We start from the raw sequence: 25837 nt of genomic DNA, 5'->3' as shown, positions 1-25837 counted from the left end.
CTGTCACTATTTACTTGCCATAATGTCATTTAAAATCTTATGGCTTTCTTTCTTCTAATAACGTAACATTTTTGAAGAATTTTTATTATTAAATTGACTTTGTTTTGTTTAATAATCATGCTGTTGATAAGGATCCAATCGATCCTTGCCATGTTGCAACCAAACACTGACAATTATTATTTTATATATATGGTTCTATTATATTATATATATATATATATAAAAAAAAGATCAAGTACTTATTTTAAGGATGTTTAAATATTTTTACTGGCACAAAATGTTTTTGTGCTTTCTGACCCCACACATTTATAGTAGAGAGCGAGATACTGACTCTCTACTGACACACTCACACTTCCAAGTTAAAAATATACATTCATACATGTTTGGCTGCAGTGGGAGCAAGACTTGTTTACACAAACTGTCCTTTTACAGAACACAGGGCCCTTTCATATCCAGATTAGAACAAGAAAATCTCAGTCTTGTCCAAGAGCACACGTGACGTAACAGTGACACTCCACCCAGACGACGTTGAAGAGGGCGATCATCATTACGGTACCAGACTTCAGGATGACTGTGTGTTTATTGAAGTGCTCACGGGTCTGTACATATTTACCTACACAAGTCTATCAACATATTCTGTAACTTTCCGTTATTAATTGCTGGCCTTGAGTCAGGAATTTACCAAATCATTGACTAATGTACTCTGGATTGTATGACCTCCACTGGAAAACTTTCTCACACACTTGTGTGAGAGCATTGTTTTGAGGAACTTGTGATTATGGGTCACATCTACAAAAGTGTGATGTGACACCTTTAGGGAAGTGCAAAAAGAGGAACACAACTCAATGCTCATAATCACATGGTTTACTTCACGAGTATGCAATGCAATACATAAACTCCTCAAACATCCGCAATGACCAAATAAGAAAGACTGGAAGTGAGGCAAACTTCTACTGTAATAACTGACAAATAAATAAGTGCAACATTTCACAGGGCGTATTTTCACCCCTAAACTTTACACAAACTAAAAAACTGCTTTAGTGTTCTTTTGCCCCTGTCTACTTACATGACGTTTTTCCTGTATTTGGCCCAAGTGTTCAAGTAGGCATGATGGGACACACTTATAGTGTTGCAAAAATGAAAGTGTTTACAGATCTATTTTATTTTCAATACTTTGCATTGAAAATAAACTTCTAAATGTCTGTTCAGTAGTCGCTATGTAACTAACAAGACAAGATTTTAAAATTGTGGTGCTTAAGTGATAAAAAGCAGTTGCAAATGTTGTACAAAATACAATCTACTTATCTTTGCACCAATAAAATGAGCAACAATTTATGTTACTTCCAAATTATAGGATTTGTACTATCTAATCTAACTTACGACACCTTTTCGTCGACATCTCGCGCATTTATAATGCATAATGGGATACGTTCAGGCTCTATGGCCCTGTCCCAAATGGCACACTTCATATGCACTTTTTGGTCATGTCTGTTAAGTCCATTAGGTTTCAGAAGGGTGCTTGCGAGCGCCGCCCTTGCGGTCGATATGAGCCCTCAATGCGCACTTTTGCCGAGCCCGTACTGGTGCGAGCTCCACAGCAGACTTCTTCTCGACAGTCAAAGCTCTGTTACATCACGAAAGTGCGGACTCGTAGGAAGACCACAAGTGTTTAGGGTGCCATTTGGGATAGGGCCTCAAGATAGTGTGGGTTTAGAGTGCATTATGGCCATTGCACTTTGGCATGTTTTAGACATGAGACAGTCTTGCGCACTTCCTTGCTGTCGCATGCACACGCTCTCAAGTGGCCAGGACAGCAAGTGTGGATATTTAGACAGGGCAATCGTCTCCGTTTCACCTGGAAAATCACAACATCAGTATGTATACTTATAACGCCCCCTTGTGGACAATCCAAAATATTGGATCTTACTCACATACATCAACAATGTCTTGCCAACTGCGAGAAGAAAGTTTTTTTTCCAACATTCAAGAGCTGCTGACAATCTGAAAATCTAGCTAGTTCTAGAAAATAGAAATAATTTGTTACATTTATATAGCACTTTTTCTGAGACCTCAAAGCACTTTACATAGAAGGGGGGAATCTCCTCAACCACCACCAATGTGCAGCATCCACTTGGATGATGCGACGGCAGCCATATTGCGCCAGAACGCCCACCACACACCAGCATACTGGTGGAGAGGAGACGATGAAGCCAATCAGTATATGAGGATGATTAGGAGGCCATGATAGACAGAGGTCAAGGGGTAAATCTGGCCAGGATGCCAGGGTTACACCCCTACTCTTTTTCGAAGGACATCCTCAGGATTTTTAATGACCACAGAGAGTCAGGACCTCGGTTTAACGTCTCATCCGAAGTATAGCGTCCCCGTCACTATACTGGGGCATTAGGACCCACACAGACCACAGGGTGAGCACCCCCTACTGGCCTCACTAACACCTCTTCCAGCAGCAACCTGGTTTTCCCAGGAGGTCTCCCATCCAGGTACTAACCAGGCTCAGCCCTGCTTAGCTTCAGTGGGCAACCAGTCTTGGGCTACAGGGTGATATGGCATGCTGGAAATCTCAGTTTAGAGGGAGTTAACGAGAAAAGACACCTAACTTAGATATTCTTGTAGTATGTTTCACAGTAAATCGCAGGGAGTCAGAATTGAGTGCATGTGTTTGTAATTACATGTGGTAGCAGATGGATTGACAGACTGAAGTGTCAGATGTCTGATAACTGTAAGAGTGTGAAAACAGCTTCTTGATGAACTGATTAACCCTGATCACCTATGCACAGATTTTAACAGCTCAAACAAACACATTATATGAATTCAGAAATCAAATCACAATCTTGAGAATTGCATAATTACGAGAAATAAACTTACAATTGCAACATGTGAAGTCCAAATTTCAAGACACAGTCACAATTGTAAGTAAAGTTTATTTACAATCTGTAAATAAAGATGCAATTGTGAGATATTAAATTGCAGTTATGAGAAATTAAAGTCTTAAGTACGAGAATATACTTGCAATTTGCACAATATTAAGTCCCGACTGCAAAAAATAGTCACAATTATGTTTTTTTAATCTAAACTGTGACAGTCTCACATTTTGAGTTTGGATCTGATCTGTTTTTCTGTTATGTTAATGCCTAAGTTTAATGGTTAGTTGTTAATTATTTCTGTTTATCTTCCATTCCCTGCCTGTTTGTCACCATGGTTACGCATTGTCTCATTCATTCAGTTCAGGTGCTCCTCATTTATTGCTCACCCTATTTATACTCACAGTCTTGGTTCCCCCTTCGTTCTGGTATTAGTCATGTTTTTGTTGTTTAGCTGTTGTGTAGCACTGTTTTTGCCAGCAAATTCCTGTATTTCTGTTGGTGGATTTAAATGAAGGTTTCTTTGAGTTTCTCCCTTCGTCTTGTGCTTAGAATCTACACTACAGTGTGACAGAATACCAGAACCTCTACATGGATTTAGCAGTAGCTTTCATCAATCTCCAGCACCAAGGACTTCCTCTGAGGAGGTTTTTTTTTTTTTTTTTAAATCTGTTTATTGAACTTTTACAATAATAACAGGATACAGATATAGGAGAATAGTGAAAAAAAAAATGGTTCCCACTCCGCCCCAAACCCTCACTGATAACATCTCTCCAAACACCTTTAGCTGAAACCTTTTCACATCCTGGACTCACTCTGTAATTAACAGTGTTGTTAATCTCTAAATCTAATTTGAGGTTTGGAATGGGTCAGTACACATCACATCTGAAGGTGTAAATCAGGGATTGAAGAATATATGGGACATATGGTCAACAGGCATCAGGCTCTAAATCGTGACCCTTTGAGGCTTATCCACAGGGATAAACTGTGATTGGCACATCTGAGTGTGAACGTGTGGGGTGAGAAATCCTATAACCTACTGTAGTGTGGTAGGAGCAAAATCAAAAGGCGAAAGGAAGCAGAAAAATACTTATCTGAAGCTCTATGAGAGCAGAATTGCAAGCTGTGCTGTACTTCAGAAGAATAAAGCACCTGGACCATGACCCCAATACTGCGCACAGAGAGGCTGCAGCCGAGTGAACTTCAGGCTCTATTTGGAGAGGAGAAGGATTATTCATGCTCCCTGGATGACATTGTTCACCACACAGAGGTAGATATTTGACTTCTACAATGCAAAAGACTAGTTCACCGTGTAATTAAGCATTTCCAGGTGAATTTCGAAGATTACGTATTATGAAAGTAAGAATCTGTAATGGAAGAACCACTTGATACGTTTACATACTGTACTGTAACACTGTAACTTACGTTTTGCTCTCTTTCGGTCTCTCAGGAGTATGAGCAGCAGTCTGACAGTGAGAATATAGCGGTGTGTGACTTCAGTTCTCTCTCTGATCCTGACTATGGGAAGCCGTGTGCAGGCCATCAACTGCAGAGACCCGTGTTCTCCAACCAGGAATACTATACCAAACTAGAGGAGCTGAAGACAGAACACCTGAGAAACATGGCTGAGATGGAAAAACTCTATCTGAGCCAGATCAAACCTGGTCAGAGAGAAAGACAGCTCATTACCTGCTGGAGACAAAATGGAGAAGATACAGAGAGGTCTGTGATTAAAAAAAATAAAAAAATAAATCAAATTCTTTATTGAATAATAATGAGTAATGAGCAAAGCTGAACATTAAAAATTAGAATTTTTTTTTTTTTAACGATCAAGTAGAATCTGTGAAAGATCTGAAAATCTGTTGACCCAATTCGTTCGTTGGCTTCCATCACTGTGGTTTCAGCCAACAGGCAACCCGGGGTGTCGCAATACTCATGGGGAAATTGGCAGTGTGCGGGATCACACAGATCAAAACTAAAAATGATGTTCAGACACGGAACGTATTATTTCAAAGTGGCTGTATGCACGTTTCTTACATTCTGGACACATATTATGGTATTTTTATACTTTATTAAAGTAAAAAAATAAACTACATAGAGCAGCTTTCAGACTTTTTGGGGCTGAAAATGAAAAGAGTGACAATGTACCTGAAACAGTTCACACTCTTAAGGAAGTAAAAGAAGTAAAGGTTCTACATTGAACCTTAAAGAGTTCTGTCAGGCGCTATATATAGAACCTTTTAGGGGTTCCCATTATGGGGATATTTTATAGATTCAGTTTTAACTATTTTTGTTTTATTTTTATATTTTATTAAATTGTATAAACCCATTAAACACTAAATTATTATGATTCATTTCTCAGTTTCTCCCAACATCTTTGTTGTTCCTGGAATGACATTCCAATCAACTAATCAGATTAAAAGACAAGGTTACAGTTTGTCAAGTTTAGGCTTACAACCAGGCTTCTGCATCATTGTTATTCACCTATCATTTACTGATTTTAGGGATAAGTTATGGGTAGGGCTAGGTTTAGGACTATGGTTTTTGATAGGAATGTTGTTCCAGGATCAACAAAATATGTTGATCCAGGAACATGTCTTACTTGGCAAAATGACAGCGACCAGGGTTCTATATTGAACCCCATTGAACCATTTTTTCCCCCCAAAGAGTGCATGGTTAATATTCCAAGTAACTTGGTTTCTTCACAATATCGTATCTAGACAGTGAGATCACGCACAATGTTTGATCCCTGACCTTTGACCTCTTTCAGTAGTACCATAAAGGTTGGCAGCAAGGTATCAGTGGGACGTCTGAAGAATGGTGATTCTTCTCTGAAGATAAAGGTCAGTGAATTAATCAGAAATGAGAGCAGTGTGAAGGCTGAGATGATCTCATTCAATGATATGTTCGTCATATTCAAGAACCGTTTAACGCTCTGAGAACATAGACAACTATAGTTGTTTATAAAGTGCCCATCAGACTGAACATGTGACTTTTCAAGTGACTTTTTTCAATAAATGTTCTTTACTGTAGTTTACTTAAAGGGATACTCCACTTTAAAATGAAAATTCTGTCATCACATACTATCCCTCATGTTGTTTCAATCCTTTATGAATTTCTTTCTTCTGCTGAACAGAAAGTAAGATATTTAGAGGAATGTCAATAACCAGACAGTTTCTGGTCTCATTGACTTCCATAGTATATTTTTTTCCTACTATGGAAGTCAATGAGACCAGAAACTGTCTGGTTACTGACATTCTTCTAAATATCTTCCTTTCTGTTCAGCAGAAGAAAGAAATTCATACAGGTTTGAAACAACATGAGGGTGAGTATATGATGACAGAATTTTTATTTTAAAGTGGAGTATCCCTTTAAGGTTGTTATGGTGCACAGATAAGCAGATTTAGACATAATGGTATAAAATATAGTGCATTACAATCCAACCTACAATTTAGTCACCAGTCTAAATTTATTCAATGACATTTAGTGGCCTTTCCTAATAAAGTGTTCTTTCTAAAGTAGAAGAACTGTTTCCTCTGAAAATACCAATGAGTCAGCCTGTGGCTTCTTATGCTTTGTGGTTATTCTGGTGGAGTTGAGATTTCCGAACACATCTAGCGTGAAAAGGTGACTAATAAAATTAGAATTTAGAACAAACATGTGAACTCTGTACAGATGATCTTGTTTCCACTGAGGCACATAACGCATTTTAGATCATCTCATATCATGCTGGAGAACATGAACATCAAGTCAGGTGTTACACAAACATGTGGAGTTCATGCAGCTCAAGTGTTGCTGTCATTAAAGGCACAGTTTGTAAGTTTTGCCGCTAAAGGTCGCTTATTAAAAACAATAACAAAGACGTAGCTTGATGACGCCGTGAATGAGCGTGGAATCATGGGAGTTGTCGTCTTCACCTCCACAGCCGATTAAAAGCAATCCGACGGGATAGTTTTATTAACGTTCCGCAGTCGGCCGCTGCAGCTCTTTGTTTATTTTACAATTATAGTTACGTTTATTTTTTTATTTCATTCTAAAGAAACAGCTGCAAGTGCTGAATTACTACTCATACAGGTCACTTTATTTGACGAATTAAAACTGTGGGGTAATGCAACTCTGTTTTACTTGGTCAAAGCAATCATACTAAAAATACATTTGAGTGTGTTGAAAGGTTATAATGTCACACTACTTGTTCCACGTTGCGGTAAGCTAGATTGATATTAGAATATCATATTAATAAAAGCTGGATGACTTGTGTTGCTAAATGGCATGAAATTTATTTAAAAATATTAATGAATTAATTTTAAATATATTGAATGGGAGAGTAAATGCTGTATTACTGTTACTACAGATTAAGCTCTTTCTGATTTTGCTATGTTAGCTACTTGACAAAATAGTGTTGTGTCATGGTACATACTCGCGGTAAATCAAGAATCAAGAGATTCAAACAAAAAGACTAACCGTGTTGAGCTAGTATATAACAATTAGTTTTCTGTTTATAAAGGTATCCGACGAACCAAATACTGAGACATTCTGAAATTCATGTTAATATTTAAACATTCTTTTATCACTCAATGTTATGCTGAGCATATAATTTGTAATTCAATTTGAAAAATAAGAAAGTAATTGTAAAAAAAACCCATTTTTTACTCCCCCCCCATTTTAAAAGCCCCTCCTATCTAAGCTGATATGTACCTCTTTTGTAACAGAAATAAATAAACTCAGAAAAATTATGTCAGTTTAATATTGTACATCTTTATTTTAGCATTTTAATTATATTAACATAGCCAGATTGTAATAATTTTCAGACTTATTTAGACCTGGAAGTTTGCTGAAGCCCCTCAGTGGGCCCCAGCTTTCTGTTTGAGAACCACTGCTGTAAATTATAATTCTTAAAGTGTCATGAAACCCTAAAACACATGTTTTTATTAGATATGTATGCATTACACATAATTATATCACACATTATTTTGGAATATTGAGGTTACAAAAAAATGTTTCATCCAATTTAAAAACCAAAACCTACGAAGAGTTGCACAGAACAAACAGTTCTAATAGCAAAGTACAAAAATCTAACATTTAAATCAATTTTTTTTTTTTTTTTTATAGCAGGCGCGGCAGAACTCAATAGAGGAGCACAGGAAGTTGTGTCACTCCCAGCAGAACTCATCTCACAGTGCAGCCAATCAGGTAATGGACAGCCTGAGACAGAATTCTAAAGTAACCATTCCCAAACCGTTTCGCATGATGCTTCGTGAGGAGGATCGCAAACGCCGCAATGTGAAAACCCGCTCTGAGATTGAGTTAGAAAATGAGAGACTGAAGAAAGAGTTGGACGAGCTGAAAGAATGTGGCAAGAAGTTCCGCGCTAAGCCGGCCCCTGCTTCCACTTACTTGCTCTTCTATGACATCATCAATAAGCGACCGAATAAGCTGCAGAGACAAAAAAATCAAATCAACCAAACGGATCACGGTCACCATGGAAACCACCAACAAAAAGGCACTCAACGACATGCCTCTCCACTTCCGCAGCAACCATTTAGCTTCATTGAAAGAGAGCAAAAGAAAAGAGAAAAAAAACTAGCAGATGAGTTCAACAACCTCCCTCCCAAAGCAGAACGAACGGCATTCAAAGCCAGACCGGTGCCAAGGTCTCTATATAGGCCCAGTTCACCAAACCCCCAGATATACGAGGCAATTAATCTGAATCACAGACACTCAGCACTGCCCCCTAGCATCCTGGAGGACCCACTGCATGAGGGAGAGGAGGCCGAGAATGAGTATGATGATGAATTTTCAAGGCCGCAGAACACAGGTATATCACGCTGCAGCAGCAACCTCAGAAAATGGAAAAACAAGGGTGTGCTGCAGGTGGAGGAAGAAATGGAAAGAAAGAGCAATAGAGAGAGAGACCGAGACTGGTCCTACATTCATCCCCTGCGCAGAACCAGCCTCTGCAACAGCCAAGAACCCCCGAACACCTGCAAGAGTGACTACATCAGTGTCTAAATGCTGACATAGACTAAACCATAGCCTACAATACAAACAACTTATCATCAGTTGTAAAACTCTGTAACTATATAGTGTGATAGAAAGAGGTTTTTCATTGTGTTACTGTGGAGTAAAAATCATGTAGCCAATAAATAAACTCTCAAACCAATCACTTAATAGTCTCTATTATATGTCTTTTGTGTAACAGAGTTGGTGAAGACATTTTCAGCTGGATTTTAATACTGTGTTAAGTAACTGAAATTATGATACAAACATGATGATGTTGGGTGCCAAGTTCATCACTTTGTTAACTCAAAAGGAACAGCTTTTGCTTTTATTCTACCCTTAGTTAATTTAAATATACTATCATGTAAGTTTCAAAGTGATTCACAAAAAGATTAGTGATTTTTTCCATAATTGACTCACTGTGATTGCTCCTGTATAACCTGTGTGAGTTTTTCTTCTGTAGAACATGAACATACTTTTCTGGTCATTCTTTTGCATGCAATTGCAATAGGGACTGAAGCTTTCAACTTAAAAAAAACATGTAAAAGCATCATTCAAGTGTCATAAAAGTAGACCATATGGTTCATGCACTATATTCTAAGTCTTCTGAAGTCATATGATAGCTTTGTGTGACAATTTACTGATAAACGGCAGTCATTTTCAGGTGCTGTGATAACCGAGTTAAAACAACAAATCACTCGTAAATCGGAAAATGCTACTTGGCTTATGAACTCTCATGATCTCCTATTGGTGGATTCCAATATTTTCAGTGAATAACAACTTAAATATTGGTCTGTTACTCATACAAAGCTATTATATGACTTTTGATAATTTATGAATTTTATGATAGTTGTATAGTGCTTTTGTGCACTTTTTAACCCATTCAGTGTAATTGTTTCTTCAAAATATATTCTTTTGTGTTCAGTAGAAGAAAGAAATCCATACAGGTTTGGAACAAATTGAGGGTGAGTAAATGATAAGAATTTTCATGTTTGGGTGGACTATCCCTTTAAGCGAACTATGACTTTACCTGTGATTCATACAGGACATCTTTCACCTCTCTCATTCACTCACACAAAAGTACAGTCTTTAGTCTATATCCTCAGGCCTCAGTCCACACTTCCTGAGCGTACGTCTGACATATGGTATGGCATCCTGCTGAAACCACTCTCTCCTGTACAGAGCCAGCATCATGTCCAGTAACAGACTGTGTTCCCTCCTCCTGCAGAAACCACACATAACCCACTACATAAGGTCTCAGGTTCTATAAACTCATATTCATAAGATTTGTTCAACAGAGGCTCACAGCTGCTTGTAGAGACTTTGGGGTTTGTACAGAGGCTGTTCACAGTTGCTGTTGTTTGTGGTTTCACATTTTTCTGACACAAACCCCTCCTCAGGATGCTGAAACCCTTCACACTGACTGAAGCAGCATTCACTTCCTGTTTACCAAGAATAATAAATGTCATCAGCAATACACAGCCTAACTACTGAATAACGAATAAGGTTAATATGGATGTTATAACAATTTTTTTTATTCTTCAAATGATGAAAATGAGATTATATGGATCTCTTGCCTTTTGTGACACCTGCAGGATATTGCTGAGACACATGGTGTGATACGACAATCATCTCGGTATTTGTTGTGTCTGTGTGCGTGTGTGAAGGGTTTGTGTCGGGACTGCTGGATCCCGTAAAGGGTGCTGCGTTGATCTCCCTCAAAAATGACTTTAGTTTCTGCCTTAAACCAGCATTTTCCAAGCACACCTGTAGAAGCAGTACATATACAGATACAATCTCATCTTTTATTTCTTTATTAAAAATAATAAATAAATATAAATAAAAAGTTTGGGGTCAGTATGATTTTTTTTTAGAATTAATAAATACTATTCAGCAAGCCAAGGATGCATTAAATTGATCAAACGTGACAGTAAAAACTAAAAAATCCATGTCAAATAAATGAAAAATGTGTCAGTTTCCACAAAAATGTTTTAAACTGTTTGATGATAATAATAAGAAATGTTTCTTGAGCACCAAATCAGCATATCAGAATGATTTCTGAAGGATCATGTGACATGGAGTAATGAGACTGGAGTAATGACTACTCAATTTCAGCTGTCATCAGAAATAAATTGCATTTAAAAAAATATTCAAACAGAAAACAGTCATTTTAAATTGTAATTGATAGCTTTGTGTGTCAAATGTGTGACAATTGTGTGTCACAATATTACAGTTTTACTGTATTATTGATCAAATAAATTCAGCCTTCTTGAGCATAAGACACTTCTTTCAGAAAGATCTTACCAACCCCAAACTTTTGATAGTGTCTTAGATTACCTTTTCATAGGATTTTTTTGTTTCCTCTAAGTGTGACATCAGTTCAGTCTGTAAAATGAAATGAAACTGCAGTTCACATAATCTACCAATCAAGGGCAACACTTGTCATTTTCATTGTCCAGTAGGTGGCGTAGCAAGTGCTCACTGATGTGTGGTATTTTGTCACATAAAATAGGCTACTATATAAATATCCTATGGCCATAAAAACAGGATAGAGAGATGAAACCTTTTCAGTCTTGAGCTGGCTGAGGGTAAGAGACACACTCTCTCGAAATTTTACAAGCTCCTCTCTGCTGGCCTGTAGTTCTGCCAACAAGCTCTCCTGCCATACAAACAGCACAATTACACCACTAATATCAAACTACAAATCACCGACAAATAAATGTTGTAAATAAAATAAATGTATGTAATCTTAAAAAAAATAGGTTTCTGGTGTAGTTTCACATGTTCATATAATCAAACAGACTTTCCAAAAAAATCAGTATTGGTATATGTACCTGCTGGTTGTTAAGTGCTGACACGAGTTGGCTGTTCCTCTCTCTGGTGCTGTTAAGCTGTGTGAGCATATCCTGGGCATCCTGGGTCAGTCTCTCTCTCTCAGAGTGCAGCGTGTTTGTCAGCATCCTCTCTCTCTCATGACATGCGCTCAGCTCTGCTCTCAGACACTCAGCTTCTGTTTGTAAACACACCTATAGAACAGGTTGAGACATTTCTGTGCTCATCTTTGTTTTTTCTCAAAGCACTCTGCATGACACAATGGTCTGAGACCTCAATTTGCATTTTAAGCTGACGGTACTTGAGGTTGGAGACGACACACAGACCATCTTAAACTGTCAAATGCACTTTAGATCAAAATTCCTATCTTGCCCAAATATGAATGTGAAAACATTTATATTTACCTGAACACTTCATTCCATGCAAAAAAATATATTAAATAATATTTAAAAAGTGAATATTACAATCATTTTTAAATATATTTAACATTTTAAATATAAGAGTGTTCTCATTAACAAACTGGTTTTAGCTAATTTGTATTGAGATTTGTTAAATTTCCATGTTATTACTGAAGAGTTCCAGGGTCCCAGAGTTGTATGATGTGGAACAGGAATAGGAGCTCCTCTATAGGAACAAAGTGACAAACGGTGATATAACCCAGCACATTTTCAATACATTAGATGCTGTGATGTGTTGGTACCTCTGCAGTCTGTAATATTCCTGGACCTGCAGATGTGCAGCTGGTAGATTCTTCATTTCCGCTTTGTTTTCCCCAACTCATCCCATCTTCTCTCTCCTGTGTTGCTCTCATCTTCAACTCATTCTCCAGTTCTGCTACTTTTTGACTCAGAGAATCTTTGTCTCTCTTAACCTGAAGAATGATCTTGTCATATTCCTCTCGGATATTTCGTTCCCGTGAACAATTAGGACACTCTACAGCAGCTGAAGGAGCTGAAAAAGGTTCAAGAGAGGACGTGGAAAGCCGCTCTACAGAACCGCGCTGCTGTGCAGATGAAAACTCCAATCCTTTTCCAGTTCTTTCTCTCCCTCCAGCATCATGGAGTATTGCCCCAGAGAGGGAATGGGACAGGGAGCGGGTCATCCTACCTGCAAAGTAGTTAAAAGTTCTTGTTTAATGTTAAAGTGACTCCCCATTTTATGGGATAAAGCTGAAAATGCAGCTTGTTACCATCAGCTCTGTTTTTCTCATCTCCACGTCGGGATTCACGGCGGTAACGTCCAGATGGTTCAGTTTGGCCTGGTTTCTCCAACTGGGGGAGAAAAGTTCTGAGCTCCAGCCCATCTCCACAGTGACTTGAGCCGAGTTTAGATTCAGAGGAACTGACTGAACTCAAGAGGATGGGAAGCAAGCATGTCTGCGACTGAAAATACAGCAGGGATGCAATGAAACATCAAACATAAAGGACAGGTCTATCATCCGACATTTAAATAAGAATAACTATAATTAGAATTGAAGCTTGTCAAGATACTGTTTAAAAATGATTGCTTGTTTGCTCTAATCTAATCATATCTATTCACGAACTTCAATTATTCTAAAATGAAACACTTTAGAATGTTAAACAAAAACCAACAGCTTTTTTGGTAAATTATTAGACTTTTTTTTTTCAAGAATACCATTATTTATTATTAATAATAATCAATCAGTAAATTGACTGATGTAAAACTGCCCATATACAGCACAGTAACAGTAATGAGAGTCAGTTGTGACTTCAAATAATGGCACTAAACGATTCCCTGACTGATTCAAGTTCGAGGCTGTTTTCGTTAAAATTTTTGACTGATTCTTCATACAGAACTGGTTCATAAGAGCCATTATTTTCCAAATATGGAAAATATAGCTGTGCTTTATAACTTTAAAAGATTTTGTAAGATTTTACAAGTTGTTAAAAAAGGAATGTGACCTATTTGACCCCAGGTTTGTTCCATGGTAATTCTATGGCATCTTTCTCCCATTTCTATTGGACACAAGGTCTGAGTGTCTCAATTAAACATTGTATTTTATATATTCGGATGAACACAGCCCTCCTCTGACTCATAGTGTCCTGCTGATGTTCTCTCTTACTATACTGTAACTTTAGAAACAGGCCACAAGAGGCAAAACTATTCAAATGAAGAGTCAAACTGATGAGCACAATAAAAGTTGCCCCTTTCATTTTTACGACTCACTCAGCTGCAAAAGGGCACTCGACATACAAACACATTCAGGGTTTAAAGTGAAGCTATAAATTACGTCTATGCGAGTATGTGCTGTGTATGTGTGCGAGCTTGAGTCTCACCCTTCTGTCAGATCCAACCGGTGGTAAAATCTGCTGTCTGTTCAGATGATTACTGTCCTTCTTCCCATTCAGATATGCACATGGCTAGAATATTGTTGTGAGATTACTTAATTTACAACTATCTGATTTAGAAAACAGTAAGATAAGAGTGTTGTGTGTAAGGTTTCACCAGTATTGTGCATGTCAATTTGCACAATTTGTGCAAAAAATTATCATATTAAAAGTGAATAAATTGTTAGGAAGTATTAGTACAAATTAGCAAAATGTGAAATTTATTAAAGGATAAAAATTTATTGTGGTTTTTTTTTTTGAGGTGAACAATATGTATGTGTGTGATGTATCTGTAAAGATTTGTGTGCATTTGTTCCAAGTGTGATGTACAGTACTGAAAGTATGTGTTTTCAGAATTGAAATGTTCATGGGAAGAATGGGTTTACCTGTTCAGGTGTGTAATGTAACTGAGATGTGTATATGGGTCGAGAAGGAACAGCCATGGCTCTGGAGGCAAACTGAAGAGAGCTGAGAGTTTCGGTTATTGAAGATGATTGAGATGACACTGTGACCACTAAACACGTCCGACAGTTCCCTCCCAAACTAAACCACACACCAAAATAAACATCAAATTCAGAAACAGTCGATGAATTTACACAAATGTTGAAGAAAATGGAGAAATGATTATGGCGATTATTGATGATACTCACCAGTCCCTAAGTGCTCGGGTTAGTTTGGATTCTCTGTATGGGATGTGCTGGGACCCTGCAGAGCTGAGGGCAAAAATCACCTAAAAAAGAAAGGAAGCATTGTTCTTTTTTTTTCTTTTTTTTACTATGAGAAATTTTGTAACAGGGAAGAAGAGGCCTCAACATTATCTAAATGTAAATAATCAGACGGAGAGGCCAATATTCTGCAGAAATCATTTTCTCAATTAGATGTGACATGACATCCCCCTTCCCTAAATGGAAAACTATGTAACCTTACAGATCATTTCCTGTGCCTAATTTCTTGCATATGCAGCCAGCACATTGATATGATTAAGATAGGGCCCTTAGACTGATAAAAAATCACTGGGGTACGTTTTGAGATACTCAAAACAAACTCTTCTCTCAAAAATACCCTTAGTCTGACCGGGACAACAGTGATAATAAGATAGAACATGCTCTTTTTTGCTGACATGTTTGAGGTACTAACATTTCCGAATATGGTGAGGGAGCGCTTCAGCATCTTGGTCTCTTGCGGGTTTTCATTTGTGGAATTGAAAGTTCTCTTCATGTCAGGAGCCACAGAACTACGACACTGACGCGACAGTAAGAGAGAGAGAAAGAGTGAACATTAAAACTGAAACCGACGTACAGTATTTGTCACCTAAACCTGTGTATTAAAAAAAGCCGTTCTTGCAATCAACCATGTGTCGCAGGTAATCACTGTGAGATTGCTTTTCTACAACAAATCATTAAGCAAGGAGTCATTTTTTAGCAAATTACATTTTAGACACAATATTGAAAATCTGATTTGCTCAGATAACAAAAATAGTTAGAGTAACGTCCGTTGCGAATACCATTGCGAATACCGTCCGTTGTGATTGAATCAATATTCAGTTTAATCACAGATTCAAATGGCCTTATTTTTACGATCTAAGCGCATGATCTAAAGCGCATGTCGCAAGTGCACTTAGGGCGTGTCCGAATCCACTTTTGCTAGTTTAACGACGGGAAAAATGGTCGGCGTGCCCGGCGCATGGTCTAAAAGGGTTGTCCCTACTCTTAATGAGTAATGGCCGTGTTTTGGGCGTAACGTGCAATAAACCAATCAGAGTCTGGCGGATTCGCTATTTACATGGCAGAATTTGAAAGACTGAACGTCTCCAGAGAGGAAACGGATCTGCTCGTGCGCGAGGTTAAAGCGCGCAAGCAGACCATCTACGGGACAAGCTGGATTCCACCATACCTTTATGTACACAATATTAATCTTTTACATTGTAATCCTTTTATTTTTAACATTTGGCATGTTTGTGTGCTGCTGCGTGTAATAAGCAGTGTGCGCCCATTATGCACCCACCTATAGGCAAAAAAAATACTATATTTCAGTTGCCTCAAAATAGCAACGCACCAACAATGCGACTGAACACACCTCGTTTTCAGACCCGCAGCCCATGGGCGCACAAATGGACGCAAATGCATTTGCTATTTAAACAACGTGGCGCAGGACGTGAAAATGATAACTGCGTCAGGCTGAAACTAGCAAGAAAAATGTGCGTCTGATTGGGCCCAAAGACTTGTAAAGATAGTTTCTGAATTCGGAACCACATACTAGTATATTACTCTAACTATTTTAAAGTAATATGCTAATATGCGGTTCCCGAATTCAGTGAGTCGTTTATTTTTTCCATTCCTGAATGAATCAGCGTGTTTGAACAAATCAGTTGAATGAATAAGTTTGTAAAGAATCATTCATTAATGGCTTTAATGATTTGTTTGTAAAGACACCACCTAATGGCTTATCGATGTAATCACATAGGCCTACATTTTTTTCTTTAGGCGTATAACAAAAACCTTTAAAATTGTTTTTTAAATGTTATAATAGGCCAAATCAATAATGGTCAATCAATCTCTGACTAAAAATATCATAGCTGTTAGAATGATCAGACACAACATATAAACTTACTTTTCCTGAGCTAGCCAGATCCACCTAACAAAGAGCAACAATCATGTGAGTTTCATAATTCTTTATTAATTCACAGGACAAATATGGTACTTACCACAAGAATGCCAAGATTGTGTATTTCATGCAGAGAATACCTTACATTTCAGTTATGCTAAAAGGAGTCTCCGATGCTATCATCTTACCAGAGTGAGTTTGCTGGCTGTCAAAACTCCCTCTGCAACCATTCAATAAAAATACACACAAGGGAGATGGTTAATCAGATTTGTATTATAAAATAATTACACCGCAACACTTGTGAGTTTGCAACACACCATTTCAGGGGGTACTGGGAGACCCTGTGGGAGGCTCTGGTATGTTCATATCTCTCTACAATAACAATCAGACCAGATGCAGAGGTTCCTAGAACTGACTAATGCGTAGGGGGTCGACTGAGGGGAATTAATGACCGACAAATGGACTAAGTTAAAAATGTAATAGAATGTCAATGTGACTATCCTAAAACATCTATGAACAATTTATTTTACAAATGTAATAAGGTAATAAAAACATGGCAAAAGTGCAAAAACATAACTCAGGGAAACTTTAGAAAGACATTTATGTTTAGAAAACATAAAAACACCTACCAGGGGACTGGACCGTTGTGTTAATGACCACAATGTTAAATACCGTGTGGGATCGGCTTGGAAAATCTCCCTTTGAGATCCCTGCACAATTTTAGAAAGGAATGTAGGAGTCTGATCGAATTGTTTGAATAAAGTAAGTTGAGATCACTTTGATCATCATACTTAAGATTAAATAGTGTTTGCTCATGAGCTCTATCAAAACCTTTGGGCTCAGATTGAGTTATGGCTCTGTTACCTGTGTGCCTGAGGGCGGAGCCACGGCGATGCACCTGTAGCAGATCCTGGGCAGAGCTCACTTCCACCTCCGTCAACCCATCAAGATGCACCACCTCGTCACAGTCCCGCACCCAGATCACCTCACTCCCCTTCGGATCCTGAGCAGATGCAAGAGAGACACAGGAGCATCGGAACACCTGTTGTTACATCAAGTGTTAATTTCCTCTTTTAGTTTCTCAAAGCCAGGGATTTTATAGAATTATGCAATTTATTGGTACCCTAAAAAAACGTATTACAAAATTCTACACACCACCATTCAAAAGTTTGGGGTCAGTACAATTCTTTTTTTTTTCTTTTTTTTTAAAGAAATGTTTTCAGCAAGGTCGCATTGATCAGTTTGATCAAAAGCGACAGTAAAAACAATTACAATTGTTACAAAAAAATCAGTTTCGAATAAATTCTGTCTTTCTATTTATCAGATGAATCATGAAAGAAATTATGATAATAATAAGAAATGTTACTTGAGCACCAAATCAGCATATTAGAATGATTTCTAAAGGATCATGTCACGCTGAAGACTGGAGTAATGGCTGCTGAAAATTCAGTATTGCCGTCACAGGAAAAAATTTCATTTTAAAAGTGAAATAATTTTTGCAATATTACTGTTTTTATTGTATTTTTTTTATTGAGAAATACTGTAATTTTAAAGAGTTTTTTTATTGAGACTTCCTTAAAAAAATAAAAAAAATAAAAAAACTTACTGGCACCAATTTTAAACAGTAGTGTGTATATACATGTAACATTAATAAAGCTTTAAGAGGACAATTATGCTTAATGATTGATTGATTTGACATTCCTGTAACTCAAACAGTATTGCAAGGCCATGGGAATGTTGTCATGACATCAGTTGCTCTGAATAAAATCTTCCAAATGCATTAATGTAAAAATAATTGTGATTGATTCATAAATAACGTGATTTATTTAATTACACTATAAATGACTTACCAATAGGTCATAAATCTTTTCATTGAAGATGTGGTAGAATGATACTCTGATTTTGCAGTGAGATGCCTTGGGTGCTGGATTATTCAAATTAAGGCTTGTTCAAGGATGCTGCTATTCAGGTCTTATTATGTGTAGTCTGGAGATCATGAATAAAAGACATTGAATTGTTGTGGTGCAATGAATGAGGAGTGGAATGTTACAACAATATGTGCTAAAAGTCTCTCTTATCAGAAAAAGAGAAGGAGGAAATCTTGGTTAAAATGTGATTTCCTAAAACCAATAGCCTGAAGGTTTGATACAAGTGAAGATGTCCTCGGCAGCGTGGCTGATGATGCCTCTGTGTTTGGCTAAAACGCTGCATCCCTGCATGGTGTGAGTCTTACCGCTGCCCGGAGAGCCATAGACAATTACACAGCCATTATAACCCTGCATTAGATACTCCACCAGAGACTGGGGCAGACAGAAAGAAAGAGATTAGCAAATTTATTAAGGACTAGTGTGAAACATGAACATACAGTTGTAATCAAAATGATTAAACCCCCATTGCAAAGAAGGTTTATTGGCGAATTTTACAGACTTTCAGCTGTTTGCAATGAACAAATCAAACAAAAGTAACTGAAATAGCTCAACACAACAAATGTTTCAAGTGGTTTCCCCAAATTCAACTGAAAATCCAACTCTTACTGACTTCTGCAGTCTCAGAATTATTCAACCCCCTGAATAGAATCCCTCACAACAGCACCAATCTGCAAAACAGGTGTTGTCTCAAGCTCACCTGATGCAACTATAATCAAGAGCTTCATTAATTGCACCAGGTGTGCTTGAGCTAGAACACTAATATCACAAATATCTGAACTGGCAAGGATTGTTAAGTGTCACGTTTGACTGCATGTTAGAAATATGGCTATGTCAAAAGAATGGTTCAAAAAGTTAAGAGAAGATATCATCACCTTCACAAACAAGGAACAGGATACAAAAAGATAGCGAAGGCACTAAATGTTCCTAGAGACACCGTTGGAAGCATATTTTGCAAGTTCAAAGTTAAAGGAACAGTGGTTACACTTCCTGGACGGGGCAGAAAAAGGAAGCTATCAACGTCTGCAACCAGATTTCTGAGAAGGCAGGTTCAGAAAAACCCTTAAAGGGATAGTTCACTTTGAAATTAAATTTTGGTATGTTTTAGCTTACCTGAAGGGCATCCAAGATGTAGGTGTCTTTTTTTCCTCAGTAGTTTCAATTTTGATATTTTAGGTCAAACCGTTCTTGTCTGTCAGTCATATAATGCAGGTCTGCGGTCACTGTCTCAAAACAGCATGCACAAGTCCAAATTAAAACAATTCCCCGTTGTCCAAATGAAACAATTCCCCATCGTAAGTACACTTTGATGGCCTAAGACACGAAACGAGCGGTTTGTGTGAGAAAACGAACCGTATTTATATAGTTTTTGCCTCTTGAACAAAGCCGCGTCCAACTGATCTGACGGCGCGGGCGGGTATAGATATATACACTGATGTCGCCTTGGCTAATGAACTGCAATAGCGAAGGCGACATCTAGTGTTTCTATATCTATATCCGCCCGCGTGCGGGTATAGAAACACTAGCACTAGATGTCGCCTTCGCTATTGCAGTTCATTAGCCAAGGCGACATCAGTGTATATATCTATACCCGCCCGCGCCGTCAGATCAGTTGGACGCGGCTTTGTTCAAGAGGCAAAAACTATATAAATACGGTTCGTTTTCTCACACAAACCGCTCGTTTCGTGTCTTAGGCCATCAAAGTGTACTTACGATGGGGAATTGTTTCATTTGGACGATGGGGAATTGTTTTAATTTGGACTTGTGCATGCTGTTTTGAGACAGTGACCGCAGACCTGCATTATATGACTGACAGACAAGAACGGTTTGACCTAAAATATCAAAATTGAAACTACTGAGGAAAAAAAGACACCTACATCTTGGATGCCCTTGAGGTAAGCTAAAACATACCAAAATTTAATTTCAAAGTGAACTATCCCTTTAAGTGATTGCAAAAGACCTGCAGCAAGACTTGGTGGCAACAGGCACAGTAAGGCACTTACTAAACGCATGCCAGAACTCCAGGACGAACACCACTACTGGCCCAAAAGCACAAGAAAAGTGCTCAAAATCATATAAAAAAGCCACTGAGTCCCTATGGATCAGCGGTCTGTCTGGAGGCAGAAGAATGAAGCATATGCTGAAAAGAACTCTCTGCCTACAGTTAAGCATGGTGGTGCTCAGTGATGCTCTGTGGCTGCTTTGCATTCTCTGTCATTGGAAACCAGCAGCGTGTGGAAGGCATGATGGATTCATTGAAGTATCAGGAAATCCTAGGAGAAAACGTCATGCCGTCAGGGAGGAAGCTGGAGCTTGGGTGTCATTGGACCTTCCAACAGGATAATGATCCCAAGCATACCTTTAAATTCCACCAAGGCTTGGTTGCAGAAGAAGTCCTGGAAGAGTCTACAGTGGCCATCACAGTCACCTGACTTGAACCCCATAGAAAATCTCTGGTGGGATTTGAAGGCGGCAGTTGCATCAAGCAAAGCCAAGAATATTACTGAACTGGAGGCCATTGCTCATGAGGAATGGGCTGAGATTCCTCAGAAACGCTGCCAGAAGCTGGTGTCTGATTATACATCTCGTTCGCAGCAGGTCATAACAGCAAAAGGGTGTTCTACTCTGTACTAAAGATACTTGCCATGAAATGGTTGAATAATTTTGAGAATACAAAAGTCATTAGAAGTTGCATTTTTTAGTTAAATTTGGGGAAACCACTTGAAACATTTGTTGTGTTGAGCTATTTCAATTACTTTTGTTTGATTTGTTCATTGTAAACAGCTGAAAGTCTGTACATTTGGGCAATAAACCTGATTTTAGATGGGGTTTGAATAATTTTGATTACAACTGTAACTATTGCTATGAAGAACATTCTGTGAACCTTTGTTGTTGACTCATAAACATATCTCTGAGACGCCTCCTCATTTAAAACTGCATCAAGATCTATAATATGAGGCTTGTGACTCTGCAGAATGAAAACAGACAATCAATAAACTTGACTTTAATGAATACTTTGGTTTCACTTGAATCATTTCTTTCTGTTTTTGCAAAATGAGGATGATGAATCTAATTAAACGACATCTTTGATCTCATCCAATTCAACACTCACCCTTCCAGTGTCAACAACTACTCTGTTAAGATGTGTCACTTTGATGGACGCTCTGGGTTCATCTAAAGAGACAGAATGTTCTGGTCTGCTCACTGAGGAATTTAAAAAAATTGGGTTAATTATATAGCTTCGGAATGTTTGCAGAAATAAAGATCAGAACAATGGGAAAAGGGAAACAAAACACAATTTCATGCAAACTTAAGCATGTCCAACTGCATAATAAACTCTGATATGTGTGTGTATGTTCTCACAGGCACACAGACGGACGACCACTCTGAAACTTTTCTCTGAGTTTAGGTTTTTATCTACCCCAGACATCCTCTTCCAATTTTGGGATTCTTGTCCAGTGGATAAATGCTGTTCATAGAGTAAAAAAGATGAACATATGAATGCATAATTTTAATCATAAATAATAATTAAAGTCTACTGGAATGCAGTAAAAGCATGCTTTTTGGCCAAATATGATCACATAGAAGAAGAAAAAAAACTAGTGCCATTTCTTTCTTTGAGACAGATCACCAGTATTGTTTTTTATAGAAAATAATAAATAAGAATAATAACTTAATAAGAGGAACTAGAATGTACATTTCATGAAGAAAATGTGAGTGGTGCTTGCAGTAGCAAAACTAATAACAATAAAAATAATTACCATATTGTAAAATAGGCCTACTGTATATATGGGTGTGAGTAAAAAAGTATGAACTATAATCTTAATTCACATTGTTAAAATTTACATGTACTTTATACTGAAGTAACATAGATGGAATAGAATGGAAACATAGATGGAGGACTGCCATACACAAATATAAAATACTGTATCACATATGATTCTTAAATCATTCAGTTAACATTAAACATTAACTAAACAATATAAAGTGTAAGATAAACACCAAGATAAATGAAATTAGCCTACTAATAAAACCACTTGATATTAATGTAATTAAAATGATTTATATAGCCTATTTAAAATTTAGTTTGCTTATAAAGTTGATCCTGTATCCCACGCGCTTAAAATTTTCATTTGAAAAACCACAAGATCATTTGAAAGACCTACCTCAGTTCAACTGCTTCAGCTGTTTCTTTATGAAATCAAGACACAGTCTCTCCCGAGCACATTATTCCTGGAATAACATCCTTGGAATCCCATTTCAGATAAACAGCCTGTCTCTGTAGAGCTGGAAAGATCTCACTCAGGGTGTTGCTGACATGTTTTTGTTTTAATACTTTGAAAAAGGTCCTGTTGTTCATCACTCCTCACCTCAGGTCGAGCGGATGAGAGTTGAATTGGCGTTTCGATGATCCACGCGCTCGCAGTGAGGCGCGTGAACGTTTCTCTCAGAATGTGATGATGTGTCGCGAATTTTTGAGCCAATTATTCAAACCAATACAAACAACTGGAAACTGATAGAAATTTATTTTGACTTTAGTAGTTATTGTAGTAGGTATATTAGTAGTTATAGGATAGTTATAGTAGTTTAAAGGGATAGATCACCCAAAAAAATTACTTCCTAGTATTTTTTTTTTTTTTTCATACTATGGAAATCAGTGGGATTCTGTTTGGTTAACAATATTTTTCAAAATATCTTCTTTTGTGTTTAGCTGAAGAAAAATTCATACAGGTTTGGAACAACTAGAGGGTGAGTAAATGATGACAGGATTTACATTTTTGGGTGAACTATCCCTTTAATAGATATTGCAATGCATCCAATAAGCTCAATCAATAACTTAATATACTTACTTAAAAAAAAAAAAAAGCATGTTCTTCTGGTTTTAGATGGTCTCACAAAGATTGTCACCAAAGCTGGTCACCAAACTATTTTCCAAGCCAGATCACCAAGAATCCCTATAAAACCAACAAACCAGTTTAGACCAGAAAATAATCTTATGCTGGTCTAAGATGCCCCCCTTTAAGAAGCTTTGTTTTAAACCAACTAGTATGGTCATATTGATCAATAAAGTATGTTCAACCATACCACACTCTTTTACACCCGGCCAGACGTTGCCGGAGCACCATCCTGGAATTCTTGTGTGTGACTTGGCGTATGGCGGTTCCTCTTGACCTCTGTACCTCTCCTCCAGCAGTGTCCTTTACTGCTCCTTTACAATATGCTTGTAGGAAGAATGTGCATAATAAAACGAAGTGTTTAAGCTTCTGATGCCCTAAAGCAAACAATAGGAGCCACACTTACCCAATGGAAATTTTTTTTTTTGATGTAACTCTATAAACACATATACTGCGTCAATGTCAACACATTGTTATACTGTTACTAATCGAACAAATGAGAGATGAAGATGTTCTCTCAGTCTTAATAGTCTTGTATTTCATACTGTACCCAGGATTGGTGAGAGAGACAAAGAGGGAGAAAGAGAGGAATGATGGGACACAATTTAGTGCTGCCATTGCCAGCTGTGTCAGAGTCAAAGGGCAGAGATTCCTGATGCTCTATCTCGGTTTCTTGTGTCACTTCACCTGACATTTATCCTTTCCCTGTAACTATATATAATGGGTAAAAATGGTATAATTGTATGAAGGTATAATCGTTAATATTAGGTATTTCCTCATACATTCCTATTATTAACCATAAAGTAATATGTAAAATCAAGTTTAATGTGAACTCTCACATTGTTTAAATCAAATGATTTAATATAAGACAAAACAAGCATTAAAACAAACTAAAACTATACTAAAAATCAATTCTATTCTAGACCCAGAAAAGTCGTGTTATTTTTATAGTTACGCCACACTCTAATATATTTTATCACATAGAATTTATGAGTAAAAAAATATATTCTAAATCTGTATCCAGTAAACACAAATGACTGGAAAAATCATGTAAATTCATTGGTTAAAAAGATGAATGCTCACTTAGATGAATGAACACTTTGGGAATTCTGCAATTGAATTATTGTATTGTTATGGACAATGGGGGATTTGGAGTCAAAAAGGTTGAGAGCCACTGCTTTACAAGCAACTCACAGACGAAATAGTGTGAATCACACCTGTAGATGGCAGTATAAGCTTAGTTTACAATACTACACGAGCCAGTACAGATTTATTTCTCAAGTTGTGACCCACATTGCACAGGAAGAATCATTCATCTTCCCTCAGAGTTTGTATGATTATGTAATAATAATGTAGATTAGATTATGTAGAACATATGCCTCTTTATGCATCTGTTTTTGGAGGAAAATACATTTCACTCGTTGAATATAGTGCGGCAGATGTGCTCAAGGTACACACACACACATATATATATATAAAATGAGGCATGTTTTACATAATCTAATTTAGTACATTATTATTATATAATCATCTATATGTATTGACAATGCAAGAGTCAAGCACTCTATTCCAGCACTTCCCAAAGACATTCAATGCATTTAAGGTCTGCACTCAAATCATGTATGAAAATGATTCTTCATGCTCCCTCCCAACCATTCCCCTGATGAATCTTGACATTGTCATCCTGGAACATGGCCATGATGTGTCTTCCTAGATGGTTGTTTAAGAAATAAAAAGCTACACACTCCATCAATTAGGATTAGAAGAACTGATGCCAAACATATAATATGCTAGAAACATAATAATCACTGCAATAAAGATATAATCACTGCAATAAAGATACAATCACAGACTCTTAAGCATTTATCTATTTTAATCCAACCAGGGCTGGGTAGTATATATATGAAGAGTTCAGATGCAAAAGCCTCTAAGTGCCATCTGAAATTTTCTTCTAGAATGATCATTTTTATCAAGCTTGTATATTTAAATTCAGTAATTTCACTTAAATGGCAATGCAAATGACCTAATAATTGTCATTTAAGTGAAATTACTGAACTTAAATATACAAGCTTGATAAAAATGATCATTGTAGAATAAAATTTCAGATGGCACTTAGAGGCTTTTGCATCTGAACTCTTCATATATATATATATATATATATATATATATATATATATATATATATATATATATATATATATATATATATATATATATATATATATATATATATATATATATATATATATATATATATATATATATATATATATATATATATATATATGTGTGTGTGTGTGTGTGTATAAAAGAAACTTTACATACTTTAAATACTAAAATACTTTCAGAAATAA

The 25837-nt window shown here is 37.1% G+C and overlaps 2 protein-coding genes across 2 annotated transcripts; one reads left to right on the top strand and one right to left on the bottom strand.

Annotated features, from left to right (window-relative positions):
- The first annotated feature begins 231 nt into the window (after positions 1-231).
- On the top strand, positions 232-9040 carry LOC311280642 (protein FAM161A). Its single transcript, XM_084392935.1, has 4 exons — positions 232-4152; positions 4333-4604; positions 5653-5725; positions 7992-9040. Exons 1-4 carry the CDS (start codon positions 4042-4044, stop codon positions 8889-8891), a joined length of 1356 nt encoding a protein of 451 aa, XP_084249061.1. The 5' UTR covers positions 232-4041; the 3' UTR covers positions 8892-9040.
- A 922-nt stretch (positions 9041-9962) lies between these two features.
- LOC311280641 (uncharacterized protein) lies at positions 9963-22945 on the bottom strand. Its single transcript, XM_084392934.1, has 22 exons — positions 22755-22945; positions 21952-22057; positions 21701-21792; positions 21473-21556; positions 18813-18963; positions 18514-18587; positions 17528-17666; positions 17293-17373; positions 16852-16883; positions 16670-16693; positions 15197-15301; positions 14710-14789; positions 14446-14602; positions 14009-14092; positions 12901-13093; positions 12412-12818; positions 11714-11905; positions 11443-11538; positions 11217-11264; positions 10457-10646; positions 10186-10321; positions 9963-10101 (listed from the first exon to the last, which is right to left on the bottom strand). The coding sequence occupies exons 2-22, from the start codon at positions 22016-22018 to the stop codon at positions 9969-9971; spliced, it is 2565 nt and encodes an 854-aa protein (XP_084249060.1). The 5' UTR covers positions 22019-22057; positions 22755-22945; the 3' UTR covers positions 9963-9968.
- Between the last annotated feature and the right edge of the window lie 2892 nt (positions 22946-25837).

The sequence above is a fragment of the Rutilus rutilus genome (assembly GCF_951802725.1).
Source record: "Rutilus rutilus genome assembly, chromosome: 21".
NCBI classification, from domain to species: domain Eukaryota; kingdom Metazoa; phylum Chordata; class Actinopteri; order Cypriniformes; family Leuciscidae; genus Rutilus; species Rutilus rutilus.
The sequence above is the reverse complement of the archived record's forward strand: the minus strand, read 5'-3'. Positions and strand labels throughout refer to the sequence as shown.

Excerpts from the sequence above, each read along its gene's own strand:
- LOC311280642 (XM_084392935.1), top strand. The coding sequence starts at position 4,042 with ATGACCCCAATACTGCGCACAGAGAGGCTGCAGCCGAGTGAACTTCAG. Across the intron at positions 4,605-5,652 it reads AATGGAGAAGATACAGAGAG|TAGTACCATAAAGGTTGGCA; the intron begins GTCTGTGATTAA and ends GACCTCTTTCAG. Across the intron at positions 5,726-7,991 it reads ATTCTTCTCTGAAGATAAAG|CAGGCGCGGCAGAACTCAAT; the intron begins GTCAGTGAATTA and ends TTTTTTTTATAG.
- LOC311280641 (XM_084392934.1), bottom strand. The coding sequence starts at position 22,018 with ATGTCTGGGGTAGATAAAAACCTAAACTCAGAGAAAAGTTTCAGAGTG. Across the intron at positions 21,557-21,700 it reads TAGTTGTTGACACTGGAAGG|AGTCACAAGCCTCATATTAT; the intron begins GTGAGTGTTGAA and ends TTCATTCTGCAG. Across the intron at positions 13,094-14,008 it reads CGGTTGGATCTGACAGAAGG|TCGCAGACATGCTTGCTTCC; the intron begins GTGAGACTCAAG and ends CTGTATTTTCAG.